A 22,510-nucleotide genomic window follows, 5' to 3' on the forward strand; every position below is an offset into this window, starting at 1 on the left:
GCGGCCGGGAACTATCGCGGAGATGGGAACCAAGTTCCAACGCCACCCTCACCACTTCCCATGACTACCTAACTATCCACTTACGATCGATAATACTGGACCGCCGGTTGCACTTATTGGCAAATAATCATGACCTCTTCGCCATTCCTGAACTATAAATAGAGGAAGTTTTGAGAAGACAGGGGTTGGGAAATTGAGGATAGGAAGAGTGAAAACAGAGAAAACAGAGTGAGGAAGCGGTTCAGACCCCCGAGGAGAGGAAAGCGATTCCATTGGGCCTTGGCGTTCAGAACGACCCAGTGTAGGAAATCCAAACCCACGATACAAGTAAGTTGTGAGCCCAAGTGAGGCCCAGCCCAACAGGGTTTCGGTTTTGGGCGCGTACAACAACCGTCTTGATGATAGCTTTTTATCATCAGACTAAGACACCGATCAGTTTTTGGTGTAAGCGGGGATTGAATCTCAGATCTCTTATTCAACCATCAGAAACTTTATCAATTGAGTTAACTGGAACCCACACTTAATTGTTGAATTATGATAAAAAAATAATAAAAAAATTATTTTAACGTTATTTTTTTTCCCAATGTAAGCTAGATTTAAGCATAAATCTTTTATTTGAGAAAAAAATTATCAAATAAGTTATTAAAATCCATAAGTTAATATTAATATATTATTTCTAATTAATCTACGCATCATATGGACACATTTTTTTTACATACAAAATAGAAATTATACTCTAGTATAATCTAAGTGTATATATGTGTGAAATTTCCTTTTAGAAACTTGAACCCCGCTCTTATCCTCCACACCTCTCAAACACTTATATTTGTAAAGTAACCGCATCAAAGGTGTATGGTGGTATATGGACACATTTTAGTTTAACATAATAAATTGAAATTCCAACTAAAATAAGTGATGATAAGGTGTGGCTGTTTATATATATATATATATATATATAGCTTTAGATTGTTTTTGTTGGGCTTTGCTTAGTTAAAGAATTTTAGTTAAAATAGTGAAAAGGCTTGTGAGAGGTGGAGGGGGTGCAAACTGAAATACCCTGGATCCTAATCCAAAAATTTCAACATTTCTATCCAAAAAGTCAACCTCGCATCAATGTTAAAAATAATTTTGGGCAAGCCCAAGGTAGTAAAAAGTAAAAACCAAAATTTCAAGGGTATCTAACATTCTAACTGCCAAGTTTCCATTCTTGTTTATTTATTTTTTAATCAGTATTGAAATCACATAATTTCCAATTGGTTTATTTGCCATTTATCTATTTAAGCACTCTCTGTTGGGAAATTATATTCTTTAAAACATAAATCTCACTATTTCCATTTACCGCCAAAACCCCCCAAAGCAAAAAGGACAAGAAGCAAGAAAGAATGGCCTCTTCCTCTTCCTCACTGTTTGATGAAAGCGGTCGCGTTGTCGAATTTCTTGCTGCTAATAACTTCATCATGGCACTGGAAGTCGCCAAGTCCCTAGTTTCCGGCCACCCGGACTCCGCCCTCGCCAACGCCCTCACCGCTCTCACCCTTACGAAAATCTCACTCAGAGACTCTAACGTCGTCCGAAGACGCGAATACATTGCCTCCGCCCTTGACTTCAGCAAAACAGCCCTCGCGCTTTCCCCAAAATCTATCGCTTTCGGTTTCTTGAAAGCCAAAATCCACTTAGCCAATGCCCATGACGACGCTGCCATCCAAGAATGTGAGTCTGCTATGTCCATTGAGGATCCTCGGGACCCCTGGCTTGATAACTTGGGCATCATCAATGAGGGATACCCCCAAGAGTCCAGCAAAGAGTCGCGAATTGAGAGAGTGAGAACGGAGCTCAGAAAGCTATTAGTGAAAGCTAAGAGGTACAAGTTCAAGAGGCTTGTTGAGGACCATTCACTGGCAGAGATAAGTAAGGAATTTCAAGCTTTGCAAGATAGTAAGGAAGAGATACAAACAAGATTTGATAGGGAGAGGCAGAGTTTTGAAAACATGGAAATGCCATCACCGTCTACTTCAACAAGAAAACTCAAGGAAGTCTTGTCCAATGTCGACATGATAACACGAGCCAGGGACTATTGGAACAATGTGATGAGCTTGGAGGCAAAGAAGGATTTTCTGAGTGTCAGGATTGAAAAATTCTTCCATAAGAATAAATCGATGGGGGTGAAGGCAAAAGTGGTGTTGGCAGAGGCTGTGGAGTACGCGAGGGAGACGAAGAGTTGGAAGTTTTCAACGTGTTGTTGTTGTGGCCAGAGGTTTTCGGATGAAGAATTGAATTTGGAGCATATGAAAAGTGCCCACTTAGGGACTTTGTCAGAGGAGTTACAGTCTGTTGTGCCGAAAACTGTACCAATTTCGGAAATTGAAATCGGTGATTGGAGGCCAGTGAACGTGGTTGCCGCTGCAAAATTGATTGAAGATTTGTCGAGAAATGACTCTGGAAATAAAGGCCAAGATGAAGGCAAGTCACAAGATTTGAAGTCGGAGAATTTTCCTCATTGCAATGATATCAACCGCGGCATGTTAATCAAGAGCATTTGGAATCTTTTGCAATTGTTTATAGAGATCGAGTGTTTTGCTCCGAGTCATTTCTATATGCTGCTGGACTTGATATTGGAAATGCTGAAGAACCAAATCCCAGAAACGCTGCTTAATCAGCGTTGGATGAAGACAACGCTGGTCTCAGCTTGGTTTCTTGATGAACCGGAGCTTGAAAGTGTCCAAGAATTCTTGATAGAAGAACTCGGGATTTCTTGTGGATTACAAGGTCTCTACACCAGTTGCCATAGGGACAATGCTAGATGTGATCTTACTATTACTAATGAGAGTATTGTCTTCAGAGACGATGACTTGTCTCATCTAATTCCGCTGCTTGATGAAACTAGTGAACTAGCTTCTAGAAGTGTTGATGATATCAAGAATGTTGGACAGGAATATAAAGATAACATTGTTCAGTGGTTATTCACTGGTGGTGAGCCTATTGGGGAGAAATTGAAGGAGTGGGAAAAATATAGAGAAGCTAGCAAAAGTCTAGGAATGGAACTTTTCAAGATCATTGAGTCTGAATTTCACCGGCTGCAGAATATGTGTGAGAGGAAATGCAAGTATTTGAGACACGAGAAGCTATGGCTGGATATGGAGGGAATATAAAAGCACAAGCTGACAATGACAAAAAATGTTTTTCCAGATCCACATTGATCAGATGGGTGGGAAGGTATGGTACCAAATTTTAGATGTTTCAAATTTAGATGAAATGCTATGAAAATGTAAACTGATAGTTTTTACTCTTAAATCTGTCCTCCATGTCCTTCTAAAGAGGGGAGTCATTCTGAAGTATAACTAATGAGATACTGTAATGTGTAATGTCTGTAGTGTTTCAAATCCGATGCTACAATCCTGGCTACTAATGCTGCCATGCAGCAGACATGGAATAAACTTAAGATGGTAACTTCTTATGACTATAGATCGATTGTGGTGCCATTGTTAAAGAAATTCATGCGGGTTGTGTTTGATCCTCTGGACTGTTCTATTGAATGTTTTTGGTTACCTTCTTGTTGTTTATGATTTAATGTTTTGGGATAAACCTCTCCTCTATAGGCACAACTAGAAGATATGGTTGAGCTAAATATGCTGCCCAGAAAAGTCTAATGCTGAAATAGAAGTGTTGTTATCAAAAGCTTGATCTTAATGCCAAAGAAAACACTGGAAGAGGAGGTGATGATGCAAGACAAGGACAGGGGAAATCAAAAAATAAAAAGAAAGAAAAGGATCACAGAAGGCTAAGGAATTTAAGGTTTAATATACTGCCACTAGTTATTGTTCTGTTTCCTTTTATTGTGATTTGGTTATCTATATACAGAGTCTGTCATGCAAAGTAATTCCTAATAATATGCAGTTCCCTTATTTCAGGCAACTGTGGTAGTGAGGATCAACAGGAAATGTCGAACAAACGTCAGTCTTTATTTTATCCATACTATTACACTTGGTTCTGGAACCCTTCTTTTTTTCTTTTGGTTGGCAAATATGCATGTAAATTATCTAAATTTGTGCAATATGTCATACCAATCTCTAGGCTTAAACTAAGTTCAATGTCTTTTCACTTGTGTTCTGCTTCAGTTCGGTACCAGACAGCTGCACATGGCAAAGATCATCCTCTTAATCCTGAGGTTGTTGGTCCTGTAACCCTGATGAATTAGAGCAACAGGAAAGGGAACTTACACGTAAGGCTGAGGAAGAGTGTAGGGTTGAGGAGCATCGAAGAATGCTTGCAAGGCATTTGGAGTACCAAAGGCAGATTGAGAATGAGGCCAAACAAAAACGCCTTGCTGAGATAGATAAGGCTTAAACCAGTGCAGGGAATGTGGCAGAGGATGTGCCTTTCAGTGGGATCAACTTTGGTATTCTTAACTTGATAAATTTTACTGCCTGTGAACTTTTTATTTCTCATGAACTTGATCCATTTTACTGCCTGTAATGATGATTGTTGCTTCATTGGGCGCATTATTGATGACAAGCTGATGTGAAATTGTTAGCTAGCAACAGATGTTCTAATGTAATTGTTAGCTAGAATGTAGACAAAATAGAACGTTAATGGTTGTTAAAAATGTTGGAGTAATGCTACAAATGCAAACTATACGACAATATTTTTACACTGTTGATGTAACAAATTTTTACTAGTTTATCTAGACCCATCATTAAATTTTTACTTTCCACTACTCACCAATCACATTATCAGTTTATAAAAAAGTTTGTAAAATAGTTTATGGTTTAGCATTTTCTAAAAGGCTACATCAGTGGTTGGCCTAAAGCCTAAATAATAACAAGTAAAATCTTGTTAACTCAATTGTAGCATTGCTTTGGCTAAATTGACCAATTCAGCACAAAAAGTATTATCTTCTCATAAGGAAAATTAAATTAAATTAAATAAGTAATACGAATAACACTTCCTCCTCTTCCTCCACTATCTATCTATCAAAATTCTGTGATTTGTTAGCTAATGCAACCAAATGATTGTTGAGAGCTTTTAATCCAATTGGTTGGCACATCTTGATTTTTCCATGACATCTAGAGTTTAAAACCATTCTCCTATATTGTAACTATCTAATTATTAAAAAAATAAAAAATAAATTATTGAATTTTATTAGAGAACCTAACAAACAATGTAAAAGAAACTGGGCCTAAGCTTTATTCTTAAAACAAAAGGAAATCAAAATAGAAAATTTCAAAAAATAAGGATGTTTCTAACCTAAGGAACAACAAGAAACTGAGACTAAGCTTTATCCTTAAAACAAATGGAAATGGAAATATAAAATTTCAAAAAGATAAATTTCAAAAATAAGGATGAGACAATGTCATACTTTTAAATAGAAATTAACTATTGATTTAGCAATTTTAAACATGTGTAATTATTTTAGTGGAATAGTAGACAAGTGACATAGTCCACTATGATAACAATATACAATTTCTTGTAAAGTGGCGGGTTGCTGAAAGAGTGGTAAAATGGAAATTAGTATATGAACACATTTTAGTTTAACATAATAAATTGAAATTCCAACTAAAATTAGTGGTGATAAGGTGTGGTTGTTTATATATATATATATATATATATAACTTTAGATTGTTTTTGTTGGGCTTTGCTTAGTTAAAGAATTTTAGTTAAAATAGTGAAAGGCATGTGAGAGGTGGAGGGGGTGCAAACTGCAATACTCCGGATCCTAATCCAAAAATTTCAACATATCTATCCAAAAAGTCAACCTCGTATTAATGTTTAAAAAAAAAAAACCCCCACTTTATCACCTTGAAGTTCAACATTTTTTTTTGTCTTGTAGGCCAGAATTAAAAATTACAAGAGAAAGTACATGACAACCTACTTTTTGACTTCAAGATGTAGCGTAGTTTGGCATTGATTATTTTTGTTAGTTATTTTATTATTTAATTTATTTTTATTATTATTTATAAGTATTATTGTATTTTTTTGTACTATTTATAGATCTTATTATACCATTTCAGCTAACTTTTATCTTTATTTATAGTATTTCTAGTAAAAAAATTTCAATTTTTTGTTAAATAAATTGTTCTTAAATGGATACGTAATGTCATATCATTTGCAAGATATTAAAAATATATACCATTTATATTAAATTATTTTAATGTTATTGTTTACTTATTTTTATTCTAAAAATAAAAAAAGAAGAAGATTTTTTTTCCAATGTAAGCTAGATTTAAACATAAATATTTTATTTGAGAAAAAAAGAAGATCAGATAAGCTATTGAAATCCATTAGTTAATATATAATTTCTAATTAATCTGCATCATTTATTTATTTTTCGAGAATCCAATTAATCTGCATCATATGGACACATTTTAGTTCATCTTAATAAATTGAAATTCCTACTAAAATTAGTGATGATAAAGTGTGGTTGTTTATATATATAGTTCTAGACTAATTTTTGTTGTGCTTTGATTAGTCCAGGCCCAATAGTTATAATGGACGAAACTACAACGCAATGGAACTCTAAGTTTGATGGGCATCACAACACATGTTGGATTTAAAGCCCAACATAGATCACATACCCCACCACACAGTAATGAACCACAAAAACTAACAGAATAGAAAAAATCTCTTGCCCCGTTTGGTACGCAAATTCAAACATATGTTTTTAATTTTTAAACAGTATTACACGTATTTCTATACACTTTTTCACTCACACGTATTTTTAAAAAAATTGAAAACTGTTATTTAAACACACGTACCAAATGGGTGCAATCCTTGACTTTTCAAGTTCGATAGATTAACAAAACACCAGTGGGTAAGAATAAAGAACACTCGTCTTAATATATAGGGCATTCCAGCAAAGGGCCTTAAGCCAAATTTTTTCTCTTTTCTATCCGATTTAAAGGGTAAAGTTTTAGTGCAACCCACTCAACTTCTAGAGGTAGCAACAACTTGAAATTCATGTCAAAAGCCTTGTAATTTGATGATTTCAAAAGATTAACACCTTTTGATATTTTTAACAGAGATATTCATATTCAAATCTTCTCTCTCTTGTTGTAAGAATCAAATTATTTTAAAAAAGAAAAAAAAATCATGGTTATTAGACTATTCTAAAGTTGTTGATATTACCAATATTTATAAATGAAAACAAATATTTTGTATCACTTTATAAATTTGCATGATTGAAACTTGAATTTTAAAGTAATCTTTTGAATATTATAATTTTAATTGCATTTTAAGGGGCACATATCTCTAATTTTTAACGTCTATTTTGTTTGTATATTTTAGACTAAAATTAAAGATTTGGACCATTTAGAACCGAATGGACTGAATGGATTAAAATGGATTGAATGGATTGAATGGACTTATGTGGACCTAAGTAGACCGAAATGGATAAAATTGACTGCAGTGGACCGAATTGGACCTTATGGACCAACTTATACTAAAATGGACTGGAATTAAACAAATGGACCAAAATAAATTGAGTGGACTGAAGTGTATCGAATAGACCAAAGTGGACCAAAATTAATGATCGAAGAGGACAAAATGGACCAAATTGACTGAAGTAGATCATGGACCGAAATATTATGCTAATTTGACTCTAGACTGTGAACAATAAATTCTATTCTTCAACTTTTACATATTATATAGATTTGTAAGATTTATATGTAACTACAGTATCACTAAAAAATATTTAGGAATTTTTTTTTATTATGTTGTTGATGTGAAACTAACCAATTATGTCACATTGTAAAAATTTTAGTTAGTAAATGATATTGTTTAAATGAAAGCATTTATAAGATGCATTAATTAAAAGATCTTATTATTTAATTAATATTAATTAAACAAAAAGCTTAAATGACTTCATGTACTAATAGATTTGGACAAAATGAACCAAAGTCGACTAATAAGATTGAAATTGACCGAAGTACTACACTGATATAACTCAATAAGAGCATAACAACAATAAATGTTATACTCTAGTTTTTAGATATTGTATATATTTGGATAAATTTTTTTTTTTTTTTAATGACAACTGTACGGCCCCCACACCATGACCCGTAGTGGGCCTTGAACATCGACCTGGGTATATGGCCCGTGAGGCCCATCTCCCTTTGCCAAGCGGCCCACCCCCGAGTCACGCCTGCCACGGGCCCAAGCTTTGCCTCTTCATTGCTTCTCGGAGAAACCCCTTCCCGAGCCTTAACATAGCTCGCGGGACACCCCGCCTCGTACCAGATTGGTCATACCACGGGAAGACACCGCGGCCGGGAACTATCGCGGAGATGGGAACCAAGTTCCAACGCCACCCTCACCACTTCCCATGACTACCTAACTATCCACTTACGATCGATAATACTGTGCATGTAAAAATGTCTTGCCAACAAAAGTCAATCTTTGTGGCAGAAAAATTCTCACTGACCCAACCTGTGAAGCTTGCGGACTAGACGCTGAAACAAACGGACATGCCTTGTGGGAATGCGAAAAAGCTCAAGATGTATGGACCTCGTTTGGCATCCCTTTTTAGCACCACAGGACTAGATTTGGTTCATTTCTTGACCTCCTTTGGCACTTAATGTTAGTTCAACATGCTGGGGATGAACTTGTGGGACTCACCGTGGCTATTGCTTGGAGCCTTTGGTATGAGAGAAACATTGCTAGAACAGGTGGGACACGACAGACAAGCACTAGCATCATTCAGAGAGCAACATTCCTGCTTGAAGAGTTTCGGAGTGCAAACCACAAGTTCCAGTCACCCATCATCCCACACACTGTCACGTGGTCTCCACCAAACAGCCCATGGTACAAGATAAACACAGACGGTGCCGTTTTCAAGCAAGCGCAAGCCACAGGCATTGGTGTGGTGGCTCGTGATCACGAAGGGCAAATCATTGCAGCTATGAGCAAGAAGATATGGGTGCCACTCGGCCCACTAGAAGCAGAGGCCAAAGCTATGGAGGAAGGTATTATTTTTGCATGTTATGTGGGGCTTCAGGAAGTAACATTTGAATGCGACTCAGAGCTCCTCTTTCAAGCACTTACAGGTAAAGCAACTCCTTCTGCTACCATCTCCAACGTCATTGCAGCATGCTTATGTAGACTCCAAGACTTCAGAGCAACTCAGTTCTCCCATGTTCGTCGTCAAGGGAATCGACCAACACACATTTTGGCTCAATATGCCAAAAATTTAGATTCATTTGTAACTTGGATTGAGGAAAATCCAACCATTATCGAGAACTCTACGGCTCAAGATGTATTCCTGTTTCAATCNACTATCCACTTACGATCGATAATACTGGACCGCCGGTTGCACTTATTGGCAAATAATCATGACCTCTTCGCCATTCCTGAACTATAAATAGAGGAAGTTTTGAGAAGACAGGGGTTGGGAAATTGAGGATAGGAAGAGTGAAAACAGAGAAAACAGAGTGAGGAAGCGATTCAGACCCCCGAGGAGAGGAAAGCGATTCCATTGGGCCTTGGCGTTCAGAACGACCCAGTGTAGGAAATCCAAACCCACGATACAAGTAAGTTGTGAGCCCAAGTGAGGCCCAGCCCAACAGGGTTTCGGTTTTGGTGCGTACAATTGGCGCCGTCTGTGGGGAATCCTACTAAGCAGTGGTTTCGCCGAGACTCGCGTACAGGATAGATGTCTAGAGGTGGAGCCGAGAGTGACTCGGCAGGGTCTTCTAGGGGCTCTACCTGGCGGGAACGGAGGCAGAAGAGCCGCGAGGATCCGTTTACGAGCAGCAGGAAGAACGGTCCGGCCTTGGAGAGGGGTCGTATCAAACGGGGAGAACGGTATCCCACGCTTCCAGACGCGGGCAGCCTGACGTCAGGGATGAAGAACTTGAGCGGCTACGGAGGTTAGTACAAGACCTGGAACTGGAAGCACGAAACGAGCGCCGCCGAGCCGGTCAAGACGCCCGAGATTCTTAATAAAGTTAAACGTAGTTCTTATAAAAAAAAAAATAAAAAAAAAAAAGAAAAAAAGAAAAAAAAAAAAGGCGCAATTGAATAGCTCTAACTTGGCACCTCATATTCAAATGATCATAATAATTTTGAGCAAGCCCAAGATAGTAAGAAGTTAAAACCAAAATTTCAATTGTATCAAACATTCTGACTGCCAAGTTTCCATACTTGTTTATTTATTTTTTAATCTGTATTGAAATCACATAATTTCCAATTGGTTTATTTGCTATTTACTATTTAAGCACTCTCTATTGGGAAATTTCATTCTTTAAAACATAAATCTCACTCACTATTTCCGTTTACCGCCAAAACCCACCAAAGCAAAGAGGACAAGAAGAAAGAAAGAATGGCCTCTTCCTCTTCCTCTTCCTCTTCCTCACTGTATGATGAAAGCGGTCGCGTTGTCAAATTTCTCGCTGCTAATAACTTCATCATGGCATTGGAAGTCGCCAAGTCCCTAGTTTCCAGCCACCGGGCTCTGCCCTCGCCAATGCCCTCACCGCTCTCACCCTTGTGAAAATCTCACTCAGAGACTCTAACGTCGTCCGAAAACGCGAATACATTGCCTCCGCCCTTGACTTCAGCAAAACAGCCCTCGCACTTTCCCCAAAATCCATCTCCTTGGACTAATCCAATCCAAACCTCCTATTTTGTACCATTATATGATTGTTAATCCACTCTCCTATTTACGATTGTACCATATTGTACTACAAGATTTGTTGAAAAATTGGACTAATAGTTTCTTCAATCAACATAACATCTTGTCCTGAACTTCGTAACTTGTAGCTCATGGGCATTCCTGATTTCTCCCATAGAATTGACACTTTGATTCAAATCCCCTCTCCGCTTAAAGTCAGCGAAGAAAAAAAAAACTACCCCCACCAACAACATAGAAGAGCACTAATAAGTAATATATAATTTACAGTTTGCCCAAGGGTTTTGAGTCTCAATTTTAGCTAAAGATCAAAATCAAGAACAATGAAAAAAATTTGGTTTTACTGGTAAGCTTGTAGTTTAGATGTTCACAATTTGTCCATAAAGCAGAATACTAACACAATATTAGTTTGACAGTACATCAATAACGTAAAATTGACACAATATAATGATGATAACACAAAGTTTATTAATGCTACATAGTGATGATAAAGCACAAATTTTATTAACCTCTTGTTGGCCTGATCTCGATCCCTTCAACAATGAGGCCAGACTTCCCCCAAAGAACTTTTACCTCCTTAAGTCCAAACTGCAGTTCATCTTCTCCTCCCTCATTAAAAAACTGACCCAACTCAATCTCTAACCACCCATCATTTCTCAGTTTGGGACGTGAAGTGTGCTGCTGCTGCAGCAGTAGAACCTGGTCTTCCTGGCCTGGCTCCATGATGGGCAGGTCCAAACCAACAGTCTGTTCATGAACTTCACCTGCTCCAGTAGTTCCAATTGAAGCCGTTGGAGGAGGGTTATCAAACCCAAAGGCTTCCTCCGTCAACTTGTACACAAGGTAAGCAGCATAGTTTGTTTTCGGAGATAGCATGGAAACACTCATCTTGCCATTGATGTCAAACCAACACACTGAATAAAGTTCAGCTACCTCTGGGAACCTGGTTGTTACATGTACATAATTAAGAAAAATGAAAAGCCTAAAATTAAAAAAAGGATTACTAAAATAGAGTAGGAACAGACAAGGAATTATGTAGAGACCTGGATTCAGGAAGAGAAACCCATCTCCAGTAGCGAGGATCGTCACCCCATGCAATGGTCAGCTCCCTTGCAGGAAGAAGGAAACATTTCTTACCACTCAATTTGTCCAAGAAAAAGCTCTGCTAAAAAGAAGCACATATATAGTTATATTCGGCATCGTGCGTGCTACTATCAATGAAATCTTTCATAATTTGGTCTCAGAAATAGCAGGTCCTTTTTCTGTGTTTTTTTGTTATTGATTCTGCTATTCTATTTGCTGATGGTGCTACAACTTAATTCATGCACGATAACATAACTAATTTAAACCAAACATAATTTCAAGAGTCCATAGTGAAACCAACCCACCCAATCTTGCTCCTTGCTTCCATGTGGATCAGACTTACCAGGTTATCAATTTTCAAAACTGTTGGCCATGTGAAGATTAACTATTGAGTTTCATGGAGGCTAGCATAGCATACAATAAGTATGTGAACCAAAGCCTCACACAAAATTGGAGAAAAATATAGAAAGCTCAAAAGCTAACTTGATAGTTTGTAAACATTTTGTAATGAAATTTGTTGTAGTTTTAGCATTACCCTTATGATTTGATCAAGAACTAACCATATCACATGTTCAGTGATAGTGCGTGGTTGTTAGGGATCGTATTTCAATTGTATTCTATTGAGAAGGAGGGAAATCAGTTAGCGACAGTTAGTGGCAGTTATTGACAGCTGTGAGTTGGTTGTGACAATTGGCCAGGGGTTACTCTGTCAATAAGTTAGAGTAGGGGATTAGGGAATTGCTGAGTGATGTATAAAGAGGGCATTACTGATTGAAGGAAGATTAAGCAATGAGAATGTTCTAAATTCAGTTCCAATTCTTTTCTTCTTTCTCTCTTGGAGGACCAGCTGACCTTGAATACACCTAGATACATACATTTCTTGATTTCCACACTTAACAGTGGTTGTGATGGGTATAAGGTTATAACTCTTGGTGTTGATATGTATAGTTATACAATTTGTGTCTATTCCAAAGGAGTGCAAGCTTTTCTATAAGTATCACATGATTCACAAACACATTAATGCATAAGATGGACGATTGTGATCTCTGCCATCCACAATTAGGACCAGCATTCAAGAACTGACCCCTTAATTCTTACTATGCTTATTTTCATTCAACAAATTCAGAAACAGAATTAAGGGTTCTTAAAATTTTTGAAATTTGAATTGACTTGCATATAACTTACTGAAGCAAATAAAATAGTTATAGCAAATCAAAAAACGATCAGTTATTAACTTAGTATTATTTATGGGATTGTTTGCTAATACCTTTTTATTGTCGTCGATTAAGATGGGATTATCGGAGAGACTGAGGTAGAGCTGTTTCTTAGAAGACAAATTCAAGGAATCCGATGATGATGATTGAGCAATGATGGCTTGATAATCGGGCGGCAAGAACCTCTCCCAGACAGCGTTGGACTCTGCAGCCGCACGGAATATAGAAGAAACCGCACCAGCTCTGCACGCATCCTTAGGAGTGGTAAATGCTACTATGTCCGATATGCATCCCTCTGGTAACACTGAAACGCCCACACCGCGGGCGCAGTGAGGACCATTCTTTTCTCCTTCTTTCTCTTTTTCCATCATTTTCTTTTCTCCTCCGTCTCTCTCTCTGTCTCGGAACACTCTTTCTAAATAACTAAAATTTGCTAAGAATGTTGTTAGTTGCCCGGTTACGAAAGAATATATAATACTAACATCTCGAGTTTTCAAAACTCGAGATCCAAAGTTTTTAAAACTCCTTCTTACCTTTTTTCATTTGCTGACTCGGACAAATTTGTCGACTCGGATCTCGAGTTTTGAAAACTCGCTAAATAGAACTCGATTTTATAAAAATCGAGTTCTAGTTAACGTTTTTCATTTTACCCAGTTTTAGAAACACTCTTTGCACAAACATAAAACCTAAAAACACTCACGCTCAGTCACACAGACTCACACTCACGCTCAGTCACACTCACGCCCAAATTTTCAAACTTCCAAAATTTCAAAATCACTCCCTCTCACTCCCAAATCAGCGACCCCTGTGCTCTCAGTCTCCACGAGCTGTCTTCGGCTTTGTTTATCTTCGCCGTTCTTCAGTCTTCGCTTTGTGTCTTCGCCGTTCTTCAGTCTTCGCTTGCTAGGTAACAGTTCGCCGTTCCTCAGTCTGCTGAATTTATGTCATAGTAATTAGGCATCTCGCATGCTAGGTAACAGTTCTCCATTGTTAGAAATGTAAATGTTAGAACTCATTCTTTGATGTTTTTTGGTAATGGGTTGTTGATAATGAGTGTAGATGCTGTTTTTATTTTTTTTTTTGAATTGTTTGCTGGTGGAGATTTTGGGTAAGTGATATAAATATGTTACATGGGGATTTGATTAAGAAAATTTGTTAAATTTCGTACTATAGACCTTAAGGAAAAGACAAGTTGATAAGTAAAAATCTGGTTTTGTTTAGAATGATCAATGAGGAAGAAGGTTAATAAAATAAAAAAAAATAAAAAATAAAAAAAAGCTCCTCCACGCATGTGCAATTGAAGCACAGACCCAGTATGGATTGGCTGACATTTAAAACGTCAATTGAGGCCAAACTTTTGTAGGATTCGCACTGCAAAGAGCCCAATAGTAATTATATATTTTATTTTGAATCCATAGTGTTTGATAAAATGCTTGAAAGAAAATTTATAAATTTTATTTCCGACTTGACAATTCTATTAATCATATTTGTTTGTTTTGTATTTTGTTGGGGATTAGAAACAGTGAAATTGGGAAAATGTTATTAAAGCACTTGCATATACTTAGCTTGTGTTCATTTTTTCCCCATGTTATATGCTAAGTAATCAGTGTTGTTTGCTTCTCAAGGATTGGTTGGTCTCATTTTGTTTTCTTTATTGTTGCTCATGCCAATCTTGGTTCTATGGTGTATCAACCTCTAACTAACATGAGTGAAAAAAATTAACATAGGCTACGGGTAAGAAAGTTTTTATTATTTTTAAGTGAATAATTTGAGAGCAAATTTTGGATTAAGGATTATTTGACAATAAATTTTTAAAATAATCACCACAAAGGTACAAATTAAGAACTAAGTGGGTAGAATACATGATGTGGTGTCTTCATTATTTGATAGGGCTTGTATCTATGTGATGTGTGTGTGTTGTGTCTATTTGAGTTGTTGTATTTGTATTTGTGTGATTTATACATGAGATGATCAATTTTGCTCTATTTTTAAATATCTATTGTGATTGTGCTAATAAGGATTGTAGCACAGTATTAATGATCTCACAGTAGCACTCTTTGCAGTATGGAGCCTCGGATTGATGAGGAGCCACAGATGTTGGAGCCTGGTCCGCGTATAAGATCATTGTTGACGCGACAATCACATCATCGATCAGAGGACATTTGGAATGGCGAGGTGAAATATCTAGTTCTAACAACCGCTTCAATGTTTATGTTATCTTTGACTTTTAGTTAGCAAGTTCTTTAAAAGTGTATTTCTAGTTCTAACAACTATAATTTTTATTGATTTTGCAGGACTCGGGCGCACTTACGTGCCGTGGTCGCACTAAGGAGATGGCAAACATTCAAATGCGAGATGATCGGGTGATTGACATTATCAAGTTGCTAAGGCTTGAAGGATTGTTTAGGGCCCCTTCCAGAGAGATAGATAATTGCCTTATAACGGCCCTAGTTGAGCGATGGCGCCCGGAGACTCATACGTTCCATCTTCCACATGGTGAGATGTCAATCACCCTACAAGATGTGGAGGTCATTTTCGGACTTCCTATAGACGGTGAGGTCTTGGTTGGGCCGACTGCTGTGTTTGATGGAAGTTGGAGCACTTTTTGCATGGAGTTGCTTGGTTTTATGCCGGCAAATGACAACAAAACTTTGGTGGGTCAAAGAATTCTCATCAGCCGCCTTCTTGAGGCCATTGCAGCGCCACTGGCTCATGACGCAACGGAGAATGAGATACACAAGTATGCCCGGTGCTATATTTTAGCGCTACTAGGAGATAAGCTTTTTATGGACAAGTCGGGAGATAGGGTGCATTTGATGTTTTTGGAGCAACTGCGGAACGTTCGTGATCCGCCACAGTATAGTTGGGGCAGTGGTTGCTTGGCCTGGTTGTACAGAGAGTTGTGCCGGGCAAGCGAGAAAGGGGCATCGCAGATTGGTGGGGCGTGCACCTTGGTCCAGTATTGGGCATGGGCAAGGTTGCCATTCTTGTGCCCGAGGATAGAGCCTCCACCTGGATCTGATTATGGCCCGTGGCCGTATGCTCCACTTGCCGTTAAGTAAGTATTTTTTGTTTTTTTTTTAATATTTAGTGTGTTATGCAATGTACTTTTCTTAGTAACTAAGTAGCTACTTATCTTATGTTATTCGCTCTTAACTGTAGGTGGGTGCGGGTGCCAGGCTCGAAGAGTAGGCCATCCGGGATGGCCTTGGTCTACTATCGTGAGCAATTAGTTACAATGCAGCCGAACCAGGTAATAACATTCAAAAGTTCTGTTCGATTATGTTAATTTTCCTTAAGAATATGATTGCTTCATACTTTAACATATTTGCCGTTTTAATTTTTGTTTTTCCTTGTATCTATGTATTCTCTCTCGTTTCACATTTTAAGATGCTATGATAATTGTTTTTTGTTTCTATTGTAGATTGTGTGGCAGCCATACGAGGCACACTTTGCCCACCTGCCTGACTTCTGCGTTGCAGGGAGGGGTACGTGGACAGCAAGGGTGCCGCTTGTGTGCTTTTGCATAGTGGAGGCACATCACCCAGACCGTGTCCTTCGACAGTTTGGGTTGGCGCAAGAGCGGCCTGACCATGTTGTGTATGATGAAAGGCTACATAGAATAGACTTGCGTGGGAAGGTGGAAAAGAATTGGAGGCAGGAGCATGAACCATATATCATTTCATGGAATAGCAGAGAACAACGAGTTTGTCGTGCACCTCCTCAGACTGGTGAGATGGCCTGCGATCATGACTATTACCAGTGGTACCGTCCGGTCACTCGAAAGTATATCGACCGCAATAGCGCTAGATTACATCAGATGGTAATGTGTTCTAATTATATTTTATTGCTTGCTTTGTTTTTTCTTTAGTACATGTACGAACGTAGAATCAATTGATTTCTTCTTTCAACAAATTTGGTTTGATCTTACTGACATCCAATTAAAAAGAGTTTTTGTTGCATATAGTATCATAATAAAACTTTCAATTTTTAGTTTAGATGAGTATTTAAGTATATTAATAAGTACTATATCATGCATTCTATAATTGTTACATATATGTGGAAAATTCTGATTGTACTGGTTCTTTCTCTGTTTCAGATTGAAAGTCATTTAGCGTTGTTGAATTGGCTTCCTGTAGGCAGCCGAGAACACAACCATGTCCGGCGCATCCTATATAATGTGGCTGGACTTGGTGGTGATCCTACAGCCACTGGGCAGGCAACCAACCGTACTGCGACTGAATCAGCAACTACTGCAGCCCCAAGCACAAGTGCAGCACCCGTAACTACACCGACCCGTGGTCGGCGTGATACTGCAAGCCCAAGCACAAGCACAGCTAGGGGTCGTGGTCGGCTTGCTACAGCAAGCCCAAGCACAAGCACAGCTAGGGGCCGTGGTCGGCCTGTTACAGCAAGCCTAAGCCCAACTGCAGCTAGGGGCAGTGGTCGGCCTGCTACAGCAAGCCCAAGCACAAGTGCAGCTAGGGGCCGTGGTCGGTGTGCAACAACCCCTCCGGTTGTAAGTAGTCCTGAGATACCTGCTCCCATCCCGCACGCATCTCCCCAATCTGAGGTCCCTCCACCCATCCCAGTTGCATCTCCTCAGTCCGAGGTCCCTCCACCCATGGTAGATGTATCTCCTCAGGCTGAGGTCCCTTCACCCACCCCACCTTCGCAGCCCAGTCCCTCCACCCCTCCTATGCACCTTGAGACACCCTTACACCCACCCACCAGCTCCAGTGCACTCACTTTACCCATGGACCCACCCAGTATTGAACCCATGACAATGATCCCGACTCCTGGCCTATACATAGAGCATCATGACCCACCTACCTCATCCTTATCCGACCCTTTAGGACCTCCGGTAGGGATTGACCCGCTACAGCCAGATATTGATGTACCGGACGAGCATCCCCCTCATCAGCCGTCACCCCCACGAGGTAGACCGCAACGTGCTAGAAGAGCACCCACTTGTGGGACAGGTGGACACAAAATAGGACACAAAGGCAGCTCTATGGTACGATAACATTAATTATAATGTTTACGCCTATTTTGCAATATGCTATTTATTATTATAATTACACCGAATATTGATTGTATGCACCTAATGTCTTTGCAGCACGATGATGAGCCTAAGGCTGATGCCCCGCAGCCTCCTCCCCCGCCCAAACATTGCACGAGGGTTAAAAAACGCAAAATTGGTGAACATTGAAGAAGAGGTTTGTTAAAGAGGTCGCCAATCTCAAGTGCCTACAAATTACACACACACACACACACATTTCTGACACAACCATATTGCAAAAAACAAACCAGGACCAATCAGAAATAATCAGCATGCCTCAACTTTTCTCATGGATTGATTCAGGACTTCTCTCTATAGCATTTTGGGATTTTTGGGCAATGATTTGAACATTTTAATTGATTTTGAATGCCCTTTAATATAGTTTGAAATCAAGCTATTAGTTTTGAGGAGAATTCCCGAAATGGATTTCTTGTTCAGGAACTTCTAGGTGTCATTGTCTTTAGATAAATGTTGGCTGATCTTTACAAGGCATAGGTCATTTTTTCTAGTTTGTGGGATTAAACCATTGCATGAAATATAGCTCAGGTTCAGATGTTGTTCTTCCAGCTGCAGTTTGGAAGCTCTATTTACAGTGTTGTAAAAGGTTTTACCTATATTGCTGCTTTGGCATCTGCTCCCCAACTGTAATTTTAAGTATTATATTCAATTATTATGTTGGGGGAGATTGCCAAAAAAGAATTGAGGAAAGTTTTAGCCTCTTAGGAATAGATATGAAACAAATTAACAAGCACAAGGTGGTAATGTGACGATCCTTACATGTGTCAATAAGCATTCAGTGAACATATGGTGTTTTGTGATTCCCGAAATTCAATCCCCCAAAAGCAGTTTTATAGATTAAAAGAGTGACCTGGACCTTGTGATTTTGAAACATCTGATCTCTTAAAAGGTTTTTGATTTAACACAACTGTAGTTAGGTAGCATACAATCATTTGAACACTGCTTTTCACTACTTTTACCTTTTTCTTAGCATTGCTATTGGATCCTAGTCCTTCAATTCAATTAAACAGCACGTATAAGAGATTTTTTTACCAGAATTATGAAAAATATGACCATAGTTTTCTAAAAATAGCACACTAATACTCATCATATGTGATTTTTCACTTGTTTTCTTTTGGTGTAAAAGGAAATTGTTAGTCAGTGATTGTTGTGGTCTGTTATGTATTAAATCTGCAGTTCTTGAGGTTGGAGATGGAGTTTTTGAGGTACTTTCCACATCAGGGGACACTCATCTAGGAGGAGATGATTTTGACAAGGTTTGAACAAGACAAATGAATAGAGCTTTTGCTGTTATTTGTTTTCTGGTCTGTTAGTTTTTACTAAAATTACACGTCTATATTCTATAATCTTAAACAGAGAATAGTTGATTGGCTTGCCCAAAACTTTAAAAGAGATGAAGGAATAAACCTTCTGGAAGACAAGCAAGCTCTACGACGTCTCACAGAGACTGCGGAGAAAGCAAAGATGGAGCTGTCATCTGTGTTTCAGACCAGTATTAGGTTTGTGACAATTTCTTTGCCTTCTTTCTATGAATGGATCTCTCTTTGGCATGATCACTGAAGAAAAGCTTTCTGTTGTTACAGTTTAACTTTCATTACTGCCACTGCAGATGGCCCAAAACACATTGACACCACCCTGACAATGGTCAAATTTGAAGAATTATGTTCAGATTTGCTAGACAGGTATGTTAGTTGAAAACTGCTACTCTATGGTTGCCCTCTATGCATGTTCCAAAATGGAATAATTCTCATATGAAATATCAGTGTGTGTTTGATTTCCATTACGGGAGTTTGCTGCCTTTTGATTTAAAACGGTATGTTTTTGCCAATATGAATACCTATTTGCCTGCATAAGTTCAGTGGATTACAACTGAAATCTATTTTTTTTCTTAGGCTATGAGGACCAGTTGAAACTGCCTTGAAAGATGCCAATCTTTCCTTCAAAGATTTAGCTGAAGTAATCCTTGTTGGTGGTTCTACTCGCATCCCAGCTGTTCAGGAGCTTGTGAGGAAGATGACTGGAAAAGAGCCCAATGTGACTGTAAATCCTGATGAAGTTGTTGCCCTTGGGGCTGCAGTTCAGGTTTGTCCTTATCTTGTTGAGATAAACTACCACTTAAGCGGGTTGCAACATGTAGGATTTTTTTAATTTTTTTTTTATAGGAGGTAGAGCAGTTGAACTCTCTGATATGAAGATAAATTACTACTTGTTCTAATAGCTTAAGCTACTAGAAATGGTGAATTTAATTATTTCTGATATTGCATAAATTGTTGAGGCATCAATATTTATTTTGGTCAATTTTTATTTTTTTATTTATTATATTTTTTTTCAGGCTGGTGTTTTAGCTGGAGAAGTTAGTGACATTGTACTCCTGGATGTCACTCCATTGTCTCTAGGACTCGAAACTTTGGTGCTAGTACCTTGCCAAGTGATGAGGTATGTTTCTAAAAACTATTGATATTGCAAGCTTGAGATAGCAAGTAGTAGTTCAAATTAGATTTGTTATTTAAATGAGTTTGAAATCAATGTGTGTGGTTAATTTGTGGGTAAATAGACTAAGCATAACCTATCTTAGCTGTCTATAATCAATTAACTACATAAGAAATAACTGAATATACATAACAAAGGCAGCTGCAGAACTATGAGAGATTTTGTCACAAAACACCAAGTAAATCAAGAATAATTTGTGTATTATTGCTATATGCTGCTTACATATAGTGTACTCCTAGAACCCTATTCTAATCTTAGTAGGACTAGGTACTTCCTCTTTGATATTGTCCTGCCTCAAGCAAAGCTTGGTGTAAAGCCTAAGCCTAAGTATAAAAACTAAGGAATCAACACCTAAGTTGTTAGGAATCAGCAACCCAACAGCTTGGAAACTCCTTATAAATATCAAATATCATTCATAAAACATCTAATTAAAAAAAAGCCAACTGTAACCTTTTTATATAGCTTCTAGAAATACAGTTCATATACCACAAAACTCTCAGCTGATAATAATCTAAAAATCTAATCCCTAGCTGAATTCAAAATACTGGAGGTCATTGATCAATCTTTGCTTAGAGATCAAGTGTCATCCACAATTTATATATATTTTGAAACCGGTTGCACCCTGCCACTGTGTAAAAAATGAATTACAAGAATTTGAAGCATATTATACTAAGAAATTAAAATAAAAAATGTTCTATGACCATTCTCATAAATTATGATCTGCATCTTTGAGCAATTCTGGACATCATAGCACAGTTTGGACCAATTAGGTCATTATGGAATTTCCCATGAAGAGTTGAAGACCTTGTGGATTGAATTTCATAGAATTTTTAAGCATTATAGTTCTTTTTTTTTTTTTTTTTTTTTTTTGATAAACCAAGCATTATAGATATCGGATCCCCACTCCTGGCCTATACATAGAGCATCATGACCCACCTACCTCATCCTTATCCGACCCTTTAGGACCTCCGGTAGGGATTGACCCGCTACAGCCAGATATTGATGTACCGGAGAGCATCCCCCTCATCAGCCGTCACCCCCACGAGGTAGACCGCAACGTGCTAGAAGAGCACCCACTTGTGGGACAGGTGGACACAAAATAGGACACAAAGGCAGCTCTATGGTACGATAACATTAATTATAATGTTTACCCTATTTTGCAATTGCTATTTATTATTATAATTACACCGAATATTGATTGTATGCACCTAATGTCTTTGCAGCACGATGATGAGCCTAAGGCTGATGCCCCCAGCCTCCTCCCTCGCCCAAACATTGCACGAGGGTTAAAAAACGCAAAATTGGTGAACATTGAAAAAGAGGTTTGTTAAAGATGCATGCAGCAAAGTACTTTGTGTTATGGATGGTGCATGTGAGATATATGTCATAGTAAATTCTCAAGAAGCGTTTATACCATATACCTTAAAACAGTGGGTTCTTGCAGGTGACAAGAGCTGGCTGTTTTTTAAGATTTGCTGAATGTACGGGAGGAGCTGGCTGTTGATAGTGGATCAGATAGCATCTCAAGTGCCTACTCTCAAGCATCTGCATTTTTGTCCCCCACCTTAAAAAAAAAAATATATATATATATATATATATATATGACGTTGTTGCACTGATTGCCAAATATAGCTGTTTTCTGCATTCATTGGCTTGGTATAGATTTACATATATCAACCAGTTTTACTTGATGCTTGTGTGTTGGGTTGTAATCTGCTGTGTTGTGTAAAAGTATGTCCTTATTCAATTCTTGTGCATCTAAGTCCCACATGTCTAGTAAGTTTGCTTGCTTATATGTGGCAAGTATGTTTCAAAGGTTCAAAACCCATCTAGTGGGAAATTTGGAATAGAAACCTGCGGTTATCTTATTATATGTAAGAATTTTTCATTTTGTGCTCAAGAAATGAGAGAGAATGTAACTTAATCATAATCCTTGAGGTTTGAGTCAAAATTAGATAACAAGTATTTTAGGTTGATTTTATTTTATTTTTAACAAATTTCTAAAGTTAAAAAGAGAAGAAT

At 38.0% G+C, this 22,510-nt stretch overlaps 5 protein-coding genes and 1 long non-coding RNA gene across 6 annotated transcripts; 5 read left to right on the forward strand and 1 right to left on the reverse strand.

The window, feature by feature from the left end:
- The first annotated feature begins 1,382 nt into the window (after window positions 1-1,382).
- Window positions 1,383-3,149, forward strand: LOC112014087 (uncharacterized). The gene has a single exon (XM_024046467.2). The coding sequence runs from the start codon at window positions 1,383-1,385 to the stop codon at window positions 3,147-3,149; it is 1,767 nt and encodes a 588-aa protein (XP_023902235.2).
- A 5,420-nt stretch (window positions 3,150-8,569) lies between these two features.
- On the forward strand, window positions 8,570-9,352 carry LOC112018028 (uncharacterized). The gene has a single exon (XM_024050537.2). It carries the CDS (start codon window positions 8,570-8,572, stop codon window positions 9,350-9,352), a length of 783 nt encoding a protein of 260 aa, XP_023906305.2.
- Window positions 9,353-10,945: 1,593 nt separating this feature from the next.
- LOC112027140 (F-box protein PP2-B10) lies at window positions 10,946-13,316 on the reverse strand. Its single transcript, XM_065770174.1, has 3 exons — window positions 12,972-13,316; window positions 11,665-11,783; window positions 10,946-11,564 (listed from the first exon to the last, which is right to left on the reverse strand). Exons 1-3 carry the CDS (start codon window positions 13,287-13,289, stop codon window positions 11,126-11,128), a joined length of 876 nt encoding a protein of 291 aa, XP_065626246.1. The 5' UTR covers window positions 13,290-13,316; the 3' UTR covers window positions 10,946-11,125.
- A 1,657-nt stretch (window positions 13,317-14,973) lies between these two features.
- On the forward strand, window positions 14,974-18,139 carry LOC112003889 (serine/threonine-protein phosphatase 7 long form homolog). The gene is made up of 6 exons (XM_065770186.1): window positions 14,974-15,093; window positions 15,213-15,976; window positions 16,081-16,171; window positions 16,343-16,741; window positions 17,018-17,935; window positions 18,038-18,139. The coding sequence occupies exons 1-6, from the start codon at window positions 14,983-14,985 to the stop codon at window positions 18,128-18,130; spliced, it is 2,376 nt and encodes a 791-aa protein (XP_065626258.1). The 5' UTR covers window positions 14,974-14,982; the 3' UTR covers window positions 18,131-18,139.
- Window positions 18,140-18,532: 393 nt separating this feature from the next.
- LOC136066213 (stromal 70 kDa heat shock-related protein, chloroplastic-like) lies at window positions 18,533-20,425 on the forward strand. The gene is made up of 6 exons (XM_065770176.1): window positions 18,533-18,624; window positions 19,125-19,254; window positions 19,355-19,497; window positions 19,582-19,680; window positions 19,891-20,080; window positions 20,331-20,425. Exons 1-5 carry the CDS (start codon window positions 18,533-18,535, stop codon window positions 19,895-19,897), a joined length of 471 nt encoding a protein of 156 aa, XP_065626248.1. The 3' UTR covers window positions 19,898-20,080; window positions 20,331-20,425.
- A 964-nt stretch (window positions 20,426-21,389) lies between these two features.
- LOC136066222 (uncharacterized) lies at window positions 21,390-22,030 on the forward strand. Its single transcript, XR_010627678.1, has 3 exons — window positions 21,390-21,611; window positions 21,712-21,810; window positions 21,933-22,030. It is a non-coding gene; the product is annotated as an uncharacterized LOC136066222 (long non-coding RNA).
- The last annotated feature ends 480 nt before the right edge of the window (window positions 22,031-22,510 follow it).

Source organism: Quercus suber, unplaced genomic scaffold, assembly GCF_002906115.3.
Source record: "Quercus suber isolate HL8 unplaced genomic scaffold, Cork oak 2.0 scaffold_3B, whole genome shotgun sequence".
Taxonomy (NCBI): Eukaryota; Viridiplantae; Streptophyta; class Magnoliopsida; order Fagales; family Fagaceae; genus Quercus; species Quercus suber.